Source organism: Capsicum annuum, chromosome 8 (assembly GCF_002878395.1).
Source record: "Capsicum annuum cultivar UCD-10X-F1 chromosome 8, UCD10Xv1.1, whole genome shotgun sequence".
NCBI lineage: Eukaryota > Viridiplantae > Streptophyta > Magnoliopsida > Solanales > Solanaceae > Capsicum > Capsicum annuum.
In genome coordinates, this window is record NC_061118.1 from 172347511 (window position 1) to 172365530 (window position 18020).

The 18020-nt window shown below is 35.2% G+C and overlaps 3 protein-coding genes across 6 annotated transcripts; 2 read left to right on the forward strand and 1 right to left on the reverse strand.

Annotated features, from left to right (window-relative positions):
- The first annotated feature begins 325 nt into the window (after window positions 1–325).
- LOC107840581 (aquaporin PIP2-7) lies at window positions 326–2274 on the forward strand. The gene is made up of 4 exons (XM_016684484.2): window positions 326–706; window positions 1211–1506; window positions 1638–1778; window positions 1953–2274. The coding sequence occupies exons 1-4, from the start codon at window positions 412–414 to the stop codon at window positions 2070–2072; spliced, it is 852 nt and encodes a 283-aa protein (XP_016539970.1). The 5' UTR covers window positions 326–411; the 3' UTR covers window positions 2073–2274.
- A 4096-nt stretch (window positions 2275–6370) lies between these two features.
- LOC107840584 lies at window positions 6371–7540 on the forward strand. Its single transcript, XM_016684489.2, has one exon. The coding sequence runs from the start codon at window positions 6877–6879 to the stop codon at window positions 7312–7314; it is 438 nt and encodes a 145-aa protein (XP_016539975.1). The 5' UTR covers window positions 6371–6876; the 3' UTR covers window positions 7315–7540.
- An 861-nt stretch (window positions 7541–8401) lies between these two features.
- LOC107840582 (probable ubiquitin-conjugating enzyme E2 23) lies at window positions 8402–17770 on the reverse strand. 4 transcript variants are annotated; one of them, XM_016684488.2, is made up of 9 exons: window positions 17598–17770; window positions 14410–16488; window positions 13800–13937; window positions 12657–13130; window positions 12150–12219; window positions 11780–11919; window positions 11333–11644; window positions 9625–9924; window positions 8402–8632 (listed from the first exon to the last, which is right to left on the reverse strand). In XM_016684488.2, the coding sequence occupies exons 2-8, from the start codon at window positions 16486–16488 to the stop codon at window positions 9673–9675; spliced, it is 3465 nt and encodes a 1154-aa protein (XP_016539974.2). In that variant the 5' UTR covers window positions 17598–17770; the 3' UTR covers window positions 8402–8632; window positions 9625–9672. The 4 variants fall into 4 exon arrangements, with proteins under 4 accessions (XP_016539974.2, XP_016539971.2, XP_047251180.1 ...); XM_016684485.2 differs by lacking the exon at window positions 8402–8632 and adding an exon at window positions 8747–9177; XM_047395224.1 differs by lacking the exon at window positions 8402–8632 and having other exon boundaries at window positions 8747–9924.
- Between the last annotated feature and the right edge of the window lie 250 nt (window positions 17771–18020).

An 18020-nucleotide genomic window follows, 5' to 3' on the forward strand; every position in this document is an offset into this window, starting at 1 on the left:
TAACTAAATCTAACATATTTCATCCGCAAATAAATAAAAAAGTACACATTCTAATCCATCAATTTCAATTTATATGTCATATTTTTCTTTTTAATATGACCTCAAAATTTAAAAGCATTTTATTCATTATATGCATAAAATGAAAGGAATGAAGTAATTAATTCAAAATTAAATACTATAACATATCACAAATTCACAAGGATCAACATTAGAATTTACCAACAACTAAAGGAGCAAAAGTGTAATTTTCTTTGCTTTGTTTCAAATCCAAAATTCTAATTCCAATAGTACCCTTACCTTATCCATAAAACCTTCCTCTCAACTCTCAATAAAAACCCATCACCTTTCTCTCACAACAAACTCATCTTCTTCCTCTGCTAAACTCTCATACACAAAAGTCAGCTGAAAAAAATGTCAAAAGAAGGCATTGAAGAAGGACAAGTTCAACAACATGGCAAGGACTACGTGGACCCACCACCAGAACCATTGCTTGATTTTGCTGAACTCAAACAATGGTCTTTCTACAGAGCTCTTATTGCTGAGTTCATTGCTACTCTGCTTTTCCTTTACGTTACTGTCGCCACTGTTATCGGTCACAAGAAGTTGAACGCCGCTGATAAATGTGATGGTGTTGGTATTCTTGGTATTGCTTGGGCTTTTGGTGGCATGATCTTTGTACTTGTCTACTGCACTGCCGGTATCTCTGGTAAGTACATACAAATGCCTAGACGGATCTAGAATTTTAACTTTGTTATAACTGAGTAGGAAAAAGAGAGAAACATTGCTGGTGCAAATGTACCTTCAAATTTGTTTTAATATGAGTAGATAAGAAAATGTAAGGTCAATTCACTTGAAAAACAGAAATTCGCTCCGCGTAGGACCCATTTAAGAGTAAGCTTAACAACATTTTTGACATATAAAGCTTGAATTTGAGACAGGGCAACTTATGTTGTTAAACAAACAAAATATGTTATAATCCTATTTAGTGATGCATTAGCCACATCATCTGAAAAAAAAAAATTAGTGACAGAGTCAAACGAGTTTTGTAGCTAATTCATAATTTTTTTGTGTAGTGAAAGAGGTTCTAAAGATAGAAAAATGCGGGTTTAATTTTTTTTTTTTTTAACTTGGGCATATTTAGTAACAACGTAAAAACTAATTTAATTCGGTGGTTTAATTTGTTTAACATCTTTGTTATTGTGTGTTGTAGGTGGACATATTAACCCAGCAGTGACATTTGGGTTGTTCTTAGCAAGGAAGGTGTCCTTAATAAGGGCGGTGGGATATATAATAGCACAATCATTAGGTGCAATTTGTGGAGTTGGTTTTGTGAAGGCATTCATGAAGCACTCCTACAACACATTAGGTGGCGGTGCTAACTTTGTGCAACCTGGTTACAATAATGGCACTGCTTTGGGTGCTGAGATTATCGGTACATTTGTTCTTGTTTACACTGTTTTCTCTGCTACTGATCCTAAGAGAAGCGCCCGTGACTCCCATATCCCTGTAAGTAACTTAACGAGCCAATTTCCGATGGGATATCTTTTAGAAATTCGCGTGTTTTTAGAGCAGCGCTATGAAATGGAATTTAATTTGTGATACTGATATGGCATATTGTTTTGCTTGGATATTGAAAGGTGTTGGCTCCATTGCCAATTGGATTTGCTGTATTCATGGTTCATTTGGCTACAATTCCTATTACTGGAACTGGTATCAACCCCGCTAGGAGCTTTGGAGCTGCTGTTATTTACGACAGTAAAAAAATCTGGGATGACCATGTAAGTTCTTTACTGCTAAACAGTACAGTACTACATTTTGTTGCTATACCAAATGTAGGGCTGGATTCACTGTTTACTTTTTCTAGCCGATAGACATAAACCATCTATGTTAAGCAATATTTAAGTTAATTCTTCTTTCATACATGTAATTGAATGTTGATAAATATGGTGCAGTGGATCTTTTGGGTTGGACCATTTGTGGGAGCATTGGCAGCAGCAGCATATCACCAATACATCTTGAGAGCTGCAGCTATTAAGGCATTGGGTTCTTTCCGCAGCAACGCCACCAATTAAAACCAACCACCAAAAATGAAAAACCATATTTGATCTTTTGTTTATTTATTTAATTCTATGTGTGTAAGAGGAACTTATGGGAACTCTTCTAGTATGTATTGCTTATAATAGTTTAATGTTAGCCTTTGGATGTGTATTTATTTATTTATTTATTTATGTGTATGTTCATTAGCAGTATTATTGATTATGTTTTTCATTTCAATCTCTTCTTATTCTTGGACTTTAGACCCCCGGCCCTCTCTTTATTACATTATGATTTCGTTTGTTATGTATTTTAAAATCAAGTTGTTGTTTTCGCATGTTAAGAGAGCATGTTCGGTAGATAAAGTGTACATAAAGACAATCAATCAAAAGTTTAGTAGTTATATTAACTCTTGACTTGTAATTTATAAACACATCTAATTTCACAAAATATGTATTTTTATTATTTTATTCTGTAATATCCAAAAGCTCTTCCTAAAAATGTATCTGTGTTCAATTTCGGAGGATCATCTCTTTTATGAAAAGAAAACGCTACATTTCAATCATTCTAATTCATAAAAATTGCGCAATATTAACATCTAAAATCATTTCATACTCAAACACGCGGCTGCTAGTTAATGTTTATCAGTTTACCGAGCTCTAAATCAAGGGCGGAGCCACCTTTCTTGACTAAATCAAGGGCGGAGCCACCTTTCATTCAAGAATCCCAACCTGTTTCAATAGAAAAGTATATTATTTTTACATTATTAAAAATAATTTTTATGTGTTAATTTATGATACAAACCTTGAAATTTCAGTCATTTTGGCTAACTTTAATCTTTCTTGGTTAGGCAAGCATCCACATGCATGATGCCACGTGTCTCCACTAAGAAAAGAAGATGCTTTTCTATGTTGTGGTCTTTGTGCCCTCGGTCTTTTAGAAAGGTCTGAAAGTAAGTACAAATGCCTGGCCTGTTTTGGGCAACGAAGACCAGCAGTAGAAGCCTATTTTGAGAGAAAAAGAAAGCGGGGTAATAACAAAGGGCACCCACCCACCATCTGATTACATTAGGGACAAAAAGATGAGAAATATTGTAAAGATGACATGATATTGGACAAAAAAAAAAAGCCACTCTGGAATACACAGGTCATGTGAGGTGAGGGGTCATGGGGAGACCCCCCACACTTTCTGCAACAATTAAGTTGAATAGTATATTTGAGATTTTTGCTTGAGAAAATTACAGCAGAATCACGTGTATACGTGCTGTATAACTTCAATCAAAACTCCTCAATCTTGATCAACAAATATGTCCTCCTCGCTTGCTACAATTAACCTATGAAGAATTATTCAATATCTTTCTTGTTTACGATCCATTAATGCAATAATATCTTCGTACTTTTTTTGTTCACTTTTTCTTATCACGTTTCAGTTTTCGAAAGCTAGATTATATTGGCTTTAATCCATATTTTAAAATATAGTATATTTTTTAATTATATGAGAAAATTATTATGGCAAATTGTTGCATTTTTTGTATAGATTTCCAATAGACATAACTACAGCTACTCCTAGAGCCCAAGTTATTTGATACCAGTAATTTCTGACATGCGTACAACTTTTCCAAGCAAATCAATCTGATTAGTGGTCGTTTCGTTTGAAAACAAGCTGGAATAAGTTGTGACGGGATAAGTTATACTGAGATTAGTTATGCTGGGATTATTTTTTATTGAGTGTTTGGTTTGTTGTATTTAAAGTAATATGCATGGTATAATTTCTGGGAATAAATTGATTGATTACTAAAATACTCTCCATCTTATTTAACTTTTTTTATATATATATTTCTTTTTAAGCTTTAAATATTCATTATTAAAAAATTTTATTATTTTTTAGAGAAATTAAAATATATAAATAAACATAATTTATATATTTTACAACCATTTTGAACGGTAAACTGTTCAAAATTTATTTATTTATAAATATATTATACGTTAATTAAACATAATTTATGTGTATGTGAAAAATATATCACGTCATATATTATGTTAATATATTTAATTATAATATATTAAATATAATTTAATTATATATAACATAATATATATATATAATTAAACATAATTAACGTATATATATATTCATAATATATTCATAATATTAAATGTTATATATATTACGTAATATATTATATTCATAATTAATGAATATATTATACGTTAATTAAATATAATTTATTATTTATGAATATATATAATATAATATATATATATATATATATATATATATTATGAATATACAACCAAACGTATAATATTATGAATATATATACGTTAATTATGTTTAATTATACATATATTATGTTAATTATATTTAATTATACATAACAATCCCAAGAGGGTATTGTTGTCCTTGTATAATTTTATACCAAAGAAAAATAACCCCGGGATTGTTATCCCACCATTTAGGTGGATAACTTATTCCGGAATTAATTATTAGTCCCAGGATAAGTTATCCCAAATATTTACAACCAAACAACGGATAAAAACTTTTATTCCGGGATTATTTGCAAACCAAACGGCCCTTAGTTTTACTTTATACAATAACTGAAACTCTGAGGGGTTGTTTTGTAGAGTGAAGAAAAATGCAGAATATGGTGTATTAGTAATATCTGTATTAGTTATGCTTGTATTTGATGTATTAGAAATAATATATCTTTAAATAATTTCAATAAAATAAATGTTTGTTTACAAAAATACCCTTCTTTGACTTTGTACACTTTTTCTGCAACAAAGTTTTTATGTCATCTCAAACATAATTAATATTGTTGAACTAGTATATAGAGGTTTAAGATTAATTGCAAGACCTTCGTTTTTGCTCATGAAATGTTATACTGACGGATTAACATAGTTGAAACAAAAATAAAATACAAGATGTAAAATTAAGGAATAGTCTCAAGATTTTTTTAAAAATCTTTTTAAAGACCCTCGAAACCAAGTAAAAATATGTTGAAGTTATTTAAACAAATTATTCATTGTTGTAAATTAAAATGGTGGGAAAATGAATTGTGAAATGTTTTGAGAGAATTAACTTTTGCAAATTAAAATGGTGGGAAAAGAAATTGTGAAATATTTTGAGAGGAAAATTGAGGGGGTATTAAGGTTATTTAATAAGTTAATGTATGTGTTTAAAGTCTTTATATTACTTATACATAGGAAACGGTGTGTATTACTAATGCACACCTCAATACACAATAAAGTCTATAAATAATACTTACATTAGTTATACATAAACAAAAAGATGTATCAAACATTGATACTAATAGTACACATTAATTAATGCATGCATTATATTTTTCAATACACTTACCAGACGACCCCTTAATCGTTTACGAACTGTTATACATGAAACATGCTTTTTTTTTTTTTTTGGTAAGTATATCAAAAGTGTAGTCAGCCAGCCATATCAAGAATTGGTAGATGGGCTGTGGCATGCACTTTATTTTGAAATCACCTCTATTATAATAATGTCAAATATATATTCTAGAAAGTGAAAGTGACAAATATATAATTTCAAAGTTTAAAAAAAAAAAAAAAAAAAAAAGCGCTACTGGTTTTAAAATTTTATCTAAGACCCAATAGAGCTCAATTTACTTTTCAAAATGTAGAATAGTAATCAACATTTCGTTTAATCTGGCGATTCTAGCTATAGAAAAGTGAAATTCATGACAAATGCATAGTTGACTTCAAAGTTAAGCATATTTCTTCATTCGAAGTTCCAAATTCTAATGCTAACAATTACAATTTTGTTCAATGTGAAACATAATTCTATTGTGAAATTCAGAGATCTAAGGAGGGACGAAAAAGCGAAGGTAGATCTCTGGATCCCTACAGACACTGTGATGCAAAAGCATGGGAGGAAACATGATTAGATAATATGATAGTCCATGTCGTAAATGATGAGTGTTCGTACTTGATCTATGCGGATCAGTGGTCAGCTAACGCATGAAATACTCCATCTAGGGAGTACGTTCGCAGACCGAACAAAATTAAATACCATGATGGTTCATGCCATAAACGACAAGTGTTCGTCCTTGATCTATGCAAATCAGGGGGCAGCTAATGCATGAAACACTTCGTCTAGAGAGTTCAGTCGCAGACCAAAACTCAAAAAAATTGATCCAAGCCTACATAATCGGTGGAACATGTGATTTAATTCAATATAACACTCAAAACCTTACTATTCCTTGACATATGAACAAGAAAACTTATCATTAATGGGACGTACTTTTATATAGGTGTTGCATGATTTTTTAATACATTTTACTTTAATAGATGGATAATTAAATTCAAGAATAATTTCAAAAATGTACCATTAACTTAGCTTGTTAGGGGATCTATACATGATAACTTGCCACTTTTTCTACATCTAGGAGAAAGAATAGCTTTTCGTGAAGGCATAATATGTCCTTTAACTTGACTTTCAAGTGTGCATGATTAGATTTTTAAATTTATATATAATTAAGTAAGTAGACACATGTCTTGTGATATCTTAGTGACTAATTCATGTCCTGCATGAATTATGCGTGTTCATAGATGCTACTTGAGATCAAGTTAAAACGCATGTTTATTAGTCGGTGTGTTTCATGAATCCTCTCAACTTTTGTTATATCGAATATTTGGAGGACCAAGTTGCAAATATTAAGTAATTACAAGGACCAACGTGGCTCTCAAGTCACTAGCTAATTTCCTAAAAGAAAAAAGGGGAAACCCTAGCCGATAACAGTCCTTATACTAGCCAACATCTTCATCACCCTTTTGCTAAATCAAAGTTTATATACGGACAGTTGCAATGGCAGGTGGAAGATTCAGAGAGCTATTCAAGAAATACGGCAAAGTAGCACTGGGTGTTCACTTCTCTGTTTCTGCTGTTTCTATTGGTGGCCTTTTCATTGCTGTCAAAAACAATGTCGACGTTGAAGCCATGCTCGAAAAAGTCGGCATGCCTGGACTATCCAAACAAGGAGAAGAAAATGAAATTAAGAATCAACCCCAGCAAAACCCACAGGTGATTTCTGCTGATGGGTTCGTTATCGATGATGTGGCGGCCGCGCCGCCGCCAAAGCAGAGGAATCGTACTGCTGAGCTGGCGGCGTCAAGTGGCGGCGCTTTTGCTGTGGCTATACTGCTTAATAAGGCTCTGTTTCCTGTTAGGGTTCCGATAACTCTGGGTCTTACCCCGCCGATTTATAGGTTTCTTGCAAGGCGGAAATTTATCAACAGTGTATGATTGACTAATAGATATTTCTTTTTGTAATGTTACGAATTTTTGTTTTCGGAATAATGTTAATCTCCCTGCTTTACTGTCACGAGAATTAGTAAAAGGGGTGATCAATCAACAAATTAGAGGGTATCTGGGAGGATTACTAGTCTTAAAAATTTGATCTTTGGTTTGCTGGAGGTGTATTTTGATGATATCAGAGGAGAAATAGTTATAGACATATGCAGTTGAGAAAGTTCTGAATTTCAATTGAAGTAATCCTGTTTTGCTATGGCTGTATTCGTGCATGGAAGCAAATTTTAGCTTTGCGTAATAATGCTGTTTGTGTTGGTTATATAATCAACATTCCTACAGCAATGAGAAACCTGAATGGTGTGGTGTCTCGTTTGGTAGACTATATTATGTATTAGTAGTAATTTTGGGATTTCTATTGTTGCGATTAGTTTCGTTGGGATTATTTCTTAACAATAGTGCTGAGATTATTGAATTAAGTTGGTGTGCATCCTACATATCAAGTTTTGACAGAAATTGTCACTTTTTGTGCAACTGTAAATCCCTTACTTCAACTTCCAAAACTCTGATGAATGTGGCAACCCCTCAAGATTCTCATGCTTGTTCTTCATGCTGTCGGATAAATTTGCTTATTGGGGTAGGTAGCGACTGCTGAGTGAGTGGTTATGATGATAACTGATAGTAGCACGACGAGCGTCTGTCGCAGTTGAGTGTAGTGATCTAAACCTTGGGCAAGAAAGGAGGTGAGGAGATACTGAAGACCAAAGGTGTCGTGGCTACATGCTGAATTGTTGGAAGAGAATATAATCTTGAAGGCAATGAACAGAACTCTCAATTAACATGTAAAGTTAGCTTGGTCAAGAAATTTCAAAAGCACGAAAATAAGCTTTTTGAGCTCATTTTCTTGGTTTTGAAATAATCACTGGGGCGATTGGATTGACCTGTGTGGCCAGCCTAGCAATCAGTGGAACTTGGATGGACCATATAAGGAGAATAGAGTTCAAATCCTAATAAAGGCAAAAGTCTATCGATCTGTTCTCATCCTGGTCTAAAACTTGGTGTATGAAGGCATCCAAAACGTGTGTTGGTAGGGGGAAACAAATACTCTGAATATATTAGTTATTGTGTGCACACAAGCGGGCATGAACGCTAGGCATTCAAGAACGTTAGATCTGCAATAAGTTAGTGTTTAATACATCCGCCAGCTATATTGCTGCAAATTGGCAAATGACAACCAACGACAATGGGGGCTTTGCTCACTTTCACCATCATTTGATGTTTTTCCTTTGCATACACTACGTTGGCTGAGTGATATCTACAACACAAATAATCGAAATGCAAGTAAAAGATTAAGCATTTGTGAAGTGGAAGATGTGGATTCATTCACAGAGAGAGGGAGAGAGGCAGCTCTAAAGAGGAAAAACATGCCTCAAGAACGAATCATCTGGCAGACTATATTCCATTAAACATGCATAATAACAGTTTCTCAAGTGTTAACAAGCTTAGACATCCCAAACTCAGCTCATTCAAGTGATTGCTAGATCAAACTGACATACAAAGGCGTCTAGTACCAAAAGCAAAGAATACGAACCACCTTTGAGCATGCTATGTATGATTCATGTTATTTCTCCATTTCTAACATTAAGCCATCATCTCTTTGCCCCAGCAACCACAATATAAATGGTGATAAGCTTGAAATTCACTGTTCATTATCTCCCTGTCAATTGCTCAGGGGCCTGAACTATATTCTTCGAAGATGAATGGATGAACAGGGCAATGAAAGAAATACACAGGCATTAGATAAAGAAAATCCTTGTTAGCCATCCAATTCTTCATGACTTGCAAAACCAGCATAGCAGTCTGCCCACCGAACCGGAATTGAAGGTTTAATGAACAAATGACAAGTACGATTAGCATGTAAAAGAATCAGTTTCCAAGAATCAAAAGGTTTTTACAGAATTCTCCAAACAGAACTTGAGTTAAACTATGCCGCCAATCATTCAGGAAAAACACAAAAAGTTTTACTAGTAAACTGCCTCCCCAAATTTGGAGGGGACTACAACTATGAAAGTTAATAGGCAAGGACAAACAAGTAGCCAAGTCCAAACACAACCTACTCATTCCTAATCACCTGTGTTAGTAAAGAAAATGTTACAGCATAGCAGTAATCCCCGCATTCTGTCCTATGCAAAAATGACATGACCCAACTAGCAGCCATCATAAGTATCAAATCATATCCCAAACAGAAGTACACCCAAAAAGAAGCCATCAAATGCCTTGACATTTAAAAATGTTTAAAAGGCTGACCTTGCTGGATTGAACAAATGATATATATACCAAATGCCAAGATCTCTGCTACAATTCGTGGAGATGTTTGAACTCTTCACACTCCACTCCTATTTCTTTTAGAGCCAAGAAAAGTTTTGGTACGATCTTCGCCAGCATTAGCTTGAAACCAACTGAATTAGAATTAGCGCTGCTGTGACTGCTTATGGAGGCATCTTTTCTGAGTGAGCCAATGAGGAAACCTTTCATGTAAGCATCACATGCCTTAAGGATGTAATAACCACGCATCCTAAAGTGTTCTCTGATAAGCTCTTCAAAATCCTATTCCAATCCAATATTTTGGAACAAGTTACTATCAAATTCATCAGTTAACATGAATGAATTGTTTTATCAGTAAACCAGAGTGCCAAAGGTGATCAAGAATAAACAAGTTTACAAACATACAAGAGGAGCAATAAACAGCAAATGCTTCCCATCTTTTGTTCATAGTATTCATTTAAGAAAAGGTAGGTTCCATGACCTATAGTTCCTCTGTGCATATATGATTCTCTCTCACACACAAAAAAGAAGTGATTATGTGCAGCGAATTAACTATTCAGAGTTTGTTGGTAGTCCATAAGCGAGATCCTGTGGTTATAGGATTGTGTGCGTTCTGTGCTTGGTGGGTTTAGTGAGGTGGTGAATGTAGGCTAAACTTGATGAAGGGATATGGATAGGAAGTTGCGCCATTGACACTGACATCTTGAGGAAGGGATACAGGAGAGGAAAACCTAACTCAACATCAATTTGATATGGCTCAAAAGACGCCCGTCTTTCCATTTATCTCTACATATTTTGTATCAAATTATTATCTTTGATCTAGAAATTTATTATGTTGAGTTGCTGACAGTAAAGATACCGATTGCCTTTTTCATAGGGAAGTTTGAGATGGAAATTGGCAGATCAGAAGCCAATACCATTATTTGATGGATGTAAACGTTACCTAGTCAAACTACTATCAACACTGTTGCAGTTTTTCTAGCCCAGAAAGTGTAACATACACATGTTTTTACAAAGGCCAAGAGACCACATATGACGTCACAATATATCAACTAAGTCAATTGGCATTATGGAAGTAATCAGCTGAAAATGATACAGGAAAAGCAAGCATTACCACGACACTTGTCCGAAAGGTGAAGCAAGCATTTACAAAGGGGATTTTGATTAGTGGTCCACATTTTCATTTTTCTGCCCGAGTCAATGATACACTATACAGAAGTTCCTCTCAAATGGATTAGATAACACAAAAATGCCAAGTAGATAGCCAAACAAGCTGATCTAAGAGACACTAACTTCAACCGAGCTCGTGAATAAATGGATGGCTAGTAAAGTTGGTCCATCGGAAATATAATAAAATGAGAAGACATTCCAAGCCTGAAGAGTTACAGATTACAGTTCTTGTATAGTGAGAAAGAAAGAGAAAAAGATAGAGCCTGTATTATAGATTTTAAATTTTCAAATAATAACATTATAATTGGTTTCAAACACCTCAAAAAACAAAAGATTATCCAAAATGGAATATTATCAAGGATGTCAAAAGTAGATGTTGTAGAGGTTTATCAGCTAGTCATTTCATTTTGGCACATAAAACAAGACAAATGGCATGTCAAACTAGAACATATAAAATGGCATGTCAAACTAGAACATATAAAATGGCATGCCAAACACAAGAAATGAAGATAGAAATTACCTTCGGAGACTTCCTCATCAGATACATCATTGTCTTGCAGTTCAATAAGAAGGTATTTTCATTGTATGATAGTGAATTTTTTTCTCCTTCAGCTGTCCCAACTTGCTTGTCATAACCAGCTTCATTGAAATAAGGCCTGGAATTCAAGACTAGCCCTTGAAGTGAAACTAGGATTTGAAGTATACTCGAGGATGAAGGATCCCAGACTTCGTTCCCTCTGCCCGTCCAAGTATTTAAAAGGCTGAGACAAACCTTCCCTTCCTCGTACAAGTTTGGATTTATCCGCCAGCCACCAGAATGATAATATGCTGACTGCAATACAACATAAACATTTGAACAAACAACTTAGAATGAATTCATGAGCCAAAAGGAGATTGGAGATGCAAACTGTAACCCCTCTATATAAAAGGAGAAGGATTCAAGGAAGGCAACATTAGGTATGCTTACTGGAGGAACATCAGGATACTCGGGTGGAAGGTGGAAATCAAAGAAGAATAAGCCATCTTGGTAAGGAGTCCCATATGCTCCAACAATCACTGCCCTTAGAAGATCCATGCGATCTTCATAAACACGTACATATATTCCATCTGATAAATGAAGTTTGAATGTTAAAACTGATCATTTGATAACCGACCCCAACTAGTTTGCGATTAAGGTGCAGTTAATGTATGTTAAAGTTGACGGTGGGGCTGGAATGAGAATCCAACCTTTTTGAGGGAAAAAAAACAATTTAGAGATTACAAAATATGGAGAGATAAAATCCTATGATGATATACCGACTTATGAAAGAAAAAAGAAAGTCTATCAGATAAGATACCTGGCAGGTTATTCTGAAGGATGTTCCAATCTTGTTGAACTTTCTTAAGCCACTTCCTCCCAGCATTATTCTGCACATAATGATCAAAAAGGCTCAGTAGAAGATCTCTTTTAAATTTGAAACGGGATAGAGCTAGTCCTTGCCAAAGACTTGGGGTAAAGGACACCCATAACTAGCTCACCTTTAGAAACCATAATATGAAGTACCCATGACATCATGCAACACGACACTGCCCCCCCACCCCCCTACCCCCAAACCCCACACAAAAAAAACCTCAACCAAATATAAAAGTATACTGTCTCTTCAAAACTAGCCGATAAATGGAGTAGTGTAACGCAAGCTATAAACCACCTTGAAAATGGAAAAGTGTGATAGATCAAGGATTCATTACAAAATTTAAGTAGGGCAATGAAGTACTTACAAGAATCAGAACATAGAATATCTTTTCTAAAATATTAGTCAAGAAGTGGAACAATTTATCAGGAAGAACTTGGCGGCAAGACTAACCTGGCCACTTGTACCAAGAAAACGATGATCATAAGGATCTGTTGTGATATCAAAACGTTTAAAACTATAACTTTGGTTATCATGTTGATCTGAGGAATTTCCTATTCCTGGCTTCAAGTTAGCTTCAATGACATCCAACTCAGTCACTTCCGTAGTGTCATGTTCCTCTCCCTTTCCAGTAGCAGGTAGCCTTTGAGAATTATCAAGGTCTCCAGACCTTTGGGACCACGATTCATCGCCGGTATATATTTTGGCAAATGCTCCTTCCCTTTCTTCATCTTCACTTCTAGAATCTAAACTCGAAGAATCAGTCTGTTTGCGTCCCCTCGAAAATATTCCAGAAGCCAGCCTGGTCACAAATCCTAGTGCAGCCAGGGGAATAGCCAGAGCCCCATTCCCTCCTGAATCTTCAGTGGCCGTCGCACCATCTTCATCTTCAATACTGATGTAAGTAGCATTTATTGTTCCAAGTTCCTGAAGGAGATCCCACTGTTCATTACATCATACTAATACAACAGAAACTCAACTTATTTTAGTTGATCTCCTAGCCTACCTTCAAGATAAAATAAGATAACTTCCTTCACGTCTAATACATAATTTATATTAACAAGACGGGTGATTACTATATGTGAAGTACACTAAGCTGCAGAAATTACATCTAAGGAAGTTGTTTTTGTTGCATCGATGAAAAGATAAAAGAGTATAAATTAGAGAGGAAAGAGAAAGAAGACATCTGTGTCTACAATAGCTCCATCCTTTAAAGGGTTACTGTTTTTCTTGCGACAAGTAACAAAGCATTTTATTATTGTGCCACCAAGATATTGCTAGTGATGTGCATACCTTTTGGAGGGTTACTTGCAATCTTCTTTTTGATAAATAGTTGAATATTGAAATAGACTATTGCACCAAAATTCAAAAGCAGCAATACTATGAAGTCTGTACTTTGAAAAGTCAGTTTCTTACTTTTACCTTTCTCAAAAAAAAAAAAAGGTTTCTTGCACCATCAAGGACATAATTTTTTTTGAAGATCTAAGATAATGAAAAATAAACGGACAGGAAACACTTGATTGGTAGTCTGATGTTTAAATCAGACAGAACAGAACAGATCAGATAATTAATAATAGCATTTTAGCAATCACCAACCTCTTCTACATTCCCCAGGGTCTCCCTTTCATGATCTTCAACTGTTTCCCAGCTAGCTGCATCATCACCAACTTCACTTCCGGCCGCGATAGACTCATCATCATCACGATCAACAACATAAATTGCTTGAGGCCCAACCTGAAGAAACCAGAAAGGAAGCATCACAATATGAGTTGAAATTCGTGGAAACTGTCATAAGAATGCACCACCACCTTTTAAAAAAAGAAATATGAAGAAACAAAATAAAGTATATCTTCTGTTGATTATCTAATGTTAGTTATCAATGAAATGTGCGCATCCATACAAATAATAAAAACAAATTTGTCAAAAATAATGGTTGATATACACCACATGGTTAATGCAAGTCCTATTGTTTTTTGCTTTTCCCAGTCTAAAAGTGCAGGAAAGAGTATGAATTGATCATCGGTTTTTCAGTTTCAATAGTAAATATTCAGTCAAAAAAGTCAATCACACAAAAAAGCAATGACTGATAGAAGAGCACAGATAAAAGGTGAAAGTCTTCACATTATGGAGTAAATTATTAGAAACTACGGGCATCCTGAACATGCAATTAGAAATCGGAGAGAGAAAAAAAAAACTTGGGAAGTACCAGGGATATCATCCCATCAGCCCACGTGACTTCAATGTCTCCATTTCTGAGTCCAGTGATATTCCCAACCCAAGAGAGATCTGAAAATTCGGAACAAGCATCATCACTTGGAGTGGCTTCTGCTTCATTGCATCTCGAATGCTTTTGCTCATCTTCTTTAGCTTCAGTTGGAACCAACAAATGTTCTGATTCTTCTGTAGATTTCACAGCAGAACCCACTTTTGCTGGAAGAGAAACAGGTAACAAACGAACAACAACATCACCATAACAATAGTCATAGTCAGGATGCCCCTCCAACTCATATACACTGACCACTTCCTCTATGTCAAACTCCTTAGGGTCTTCTGCCCTGGTAACTAGTTTTAGCCACCTCACAGAAGCTGTGCGTTCCTTTGCATTAACACTTTTCACAACCCCAACACGCCTGACATCATTAGAATCCTCAGCATTATCAGCAGCTTTCTCTACAACATACTGTTCAGCAACAAATTCATGATCTCCAGGGCTTTCAATAGGGATCAAGGATGTAGATTCCAAATTTCTTTCTATTTTTCCATCCTGCCAGGCAACATCAACAGAAGTTCTAGTATTCACAATTAGAAGAGCTCTTTCAAAATTCTCTTCTTTTTTACGTGCCTTTTTGTCTCTCCTAACCACAACTTTGCGGATCTTTTTACGATGAAGGGACCAAGAGTCTTGACCTGATTCCTTGGAAACTGACAATGAATTAGCAGATGTACTGGACTCTGCAAGGGAATCATGCTCTAAGGTTTCACAATTTCCATCCACAGAAGATTCCACGTCAATGTCCATACATTCACTATTCCCTGTTGATTCCTCCAAATTGACAACTTCTGACTCACAATCTGCTAAAGATTGAGAAGATACTGATACAGTTTTGTTGGAGTCACAAAGTTGTAACTCTGACAATTGCTTGTCCAAGGCAAAAGAGGATGAAGGAAGCAGACACCAGTCACCTAGTTGCCAGATTGCATGGGAAAAGCAAGACATCAGTTTCAGGTTCTTTGGATTTTGTTCTTCAGCTGGAGCAGTGGAGGAATCAGGCCCATATCCAGCAGATGCAATCCAGTAGATGAAAACTGAACCAACAGTAACTTTAGTTACTGTACCTTCCAACCTATTTGCTTTCCACAAGCCAGATGACCATCTGGAATTTTTGAAAACTGATGATGAGCTTGCTTTTACACGCTGACCAGGATAGAAAGGAAAATGTCCATCTTCAAGGCCATTCCTACCAACTGGTTTAAGGCGTAAAGGGTCAGCCTTCATAACTTTACATACAGAACCGTCATCAAACATCACAGTGACATTATCAAAAACATCATCAATCCTACCCAACCAAGGGCCAAGGACAACATAATCACCAACTGTAAAATCCCGAACACGTTTCAACTCCCTAGATGAGACATCTTTAAAAATAGATCCATCATACGCTAACAAATCTACAGATATAGTAATATCAACCACCAGGCCTACTTGACCTGTTGGATCAGAAGCTGCAGCAACATAATCACCATGTAGAAATCCTCTGTCGACAACAGTGACATTGTTAATACTCTCTGTTGACTCAGACTCATCCATCCAGAGGACTCGAACATGGTCTGCGGTAAGCGGATCACTCTTACAGTCACTACGGTCTTTGTTCCCATCATCAGTTTCCTCAGCCTTTTCATTGTTATCCCTATCGCCTTCCGAGTTGGAATCACCATCATCATCATCCTGACCACCATCATCATCGTCGTCTTCGTCTTCTTCTCCATTGTCCTCATCCTCATCTTCATCATCAGTTAAGCTGCTATCTGAATCTGAATCACCAGCAACCTCGGTCACAATCCCAATTTTATCATCAGTTTTGCTTTTCACAACATCTTGTCTATATATATAAGAGGCATTCTCTAAGTTTCGGAGAATCTCTCCCGGCTTGCATTCAGATTTAACTTTTGGATCAGAGCTAGCCCCATTTGCTAAAGAATTGCTCTCCATCAAATTGCTACATTCGTTTGCACTAGCTGTGGTCTCAGCATTATGGGAAGCATCATGATGTTGGCCAGCTTCCATCTAACAATCACAAACAAGAAGACTATAAGAAAATCATTCAAAAACCTTAGTATCATTCCACAATTCAAACAAATGTCAAGTTTGCGAATGAAAGTGGACCGGAATATTCACTAATTTTGGTTTATAAAAAAGAAAGACAATCTTATAACTGCTTCATCAAAAAAAAAAAACTTATAACCTGACCATTCTGTCCAAAAATATCAGCATTAAAAACTACTAATAAGTCTATCTGTACTAAGAAATAGGTAATAAAATATGTAATTAAAAAAACTTGTTATAACTCCACATACTCAGTTCGATCATTTGAAATATTAGAAAAGACACCCATTCATCCTTAACATGGAAAAAGGAACCCCCACTCAATACTCTCGCATGCTACGGAGTACGGATATGGTTCATAAAAGCAACTTCACCACAATGCAATACACTCCGATTGCAAATATTTAGTGTTCATCCGAGAACAGAATCACTGCTTTCTCAAGCTCGAATGAAGCACAATCACGTTATGAAATGAAATCAGTCAAATTATCTAATGTGCTTATTAAAAGGAAATGACCTTAACCAAATGAACCATCTGGGTCTAGCTTAGAGCTGTTAAGATTGAATAATTCATAGAAGAGACATCATATACTAGTATTGACTAAAAAAAAAGGTTTGGGAATGCCCAGAACAACTTAATAGTAGTCAAACTCAGTTTGAATTAACCTCACCCTAACTTTCTGATTAAAAGGAGAACTAATAGAAAAGGTTCAAACACAGATTCTTCATTCTTGTCAAAAGTCTCATCGTTTCTCAAATTCCTACATCATCCAAACACAGCCTCCATCCAAATCCATTCATCTAACCCTAACTTCATTTTACCAGAATAACCCAATCATTCTTGCAAAATTTCCATTCAACCAACCAAAACCAGCTGAAAACACCCTTCCTCTAACAACACATTGAGATCAAAAAATCCCCACACACATCAAAAAGCATAAAACCCAACTCAATAAACCGCTAAATAAACCATAACCAGAACCCAAAACAATAAAACAAAAAAATTTCAAGAATTTAATTATTTTTTTTATCAAGAATGTCAATGAAGATTAATGAGATAACGAATATACCTTGAGAATCGGAGAATTGGTAAGCTATTGCGATTGTTGCATTAAGAATGAACGGTCGATTGATCGTCGATATGTATATATATGTTTAAATTGTATATATGCTTCAATTCAGCATCTGAAGAATAAGCTAAAGAGGTGAACAGAGCCCAAGCCGTGAGGTCAGGGGCAAAATTGTCATTTACGTGCCGTATAAGTCTTTTTGATGCTGTAGGTCAGTGTTCAATTACCTAATTTGCCCTCATAATTTCTTCTTTTGACAATGACGCTTTATATTTTATTTTTTCTGTTGAAATTTTTTTAATTGTGCCACCAAAATTATTACAGTATTATTATTATTATTATTATTATTATTATTATTATTTTAAATGTCCAGTTAGAATATCTCTTCTGTTGAAAAAAGTATAATGCTTTTCTTAAAAGATT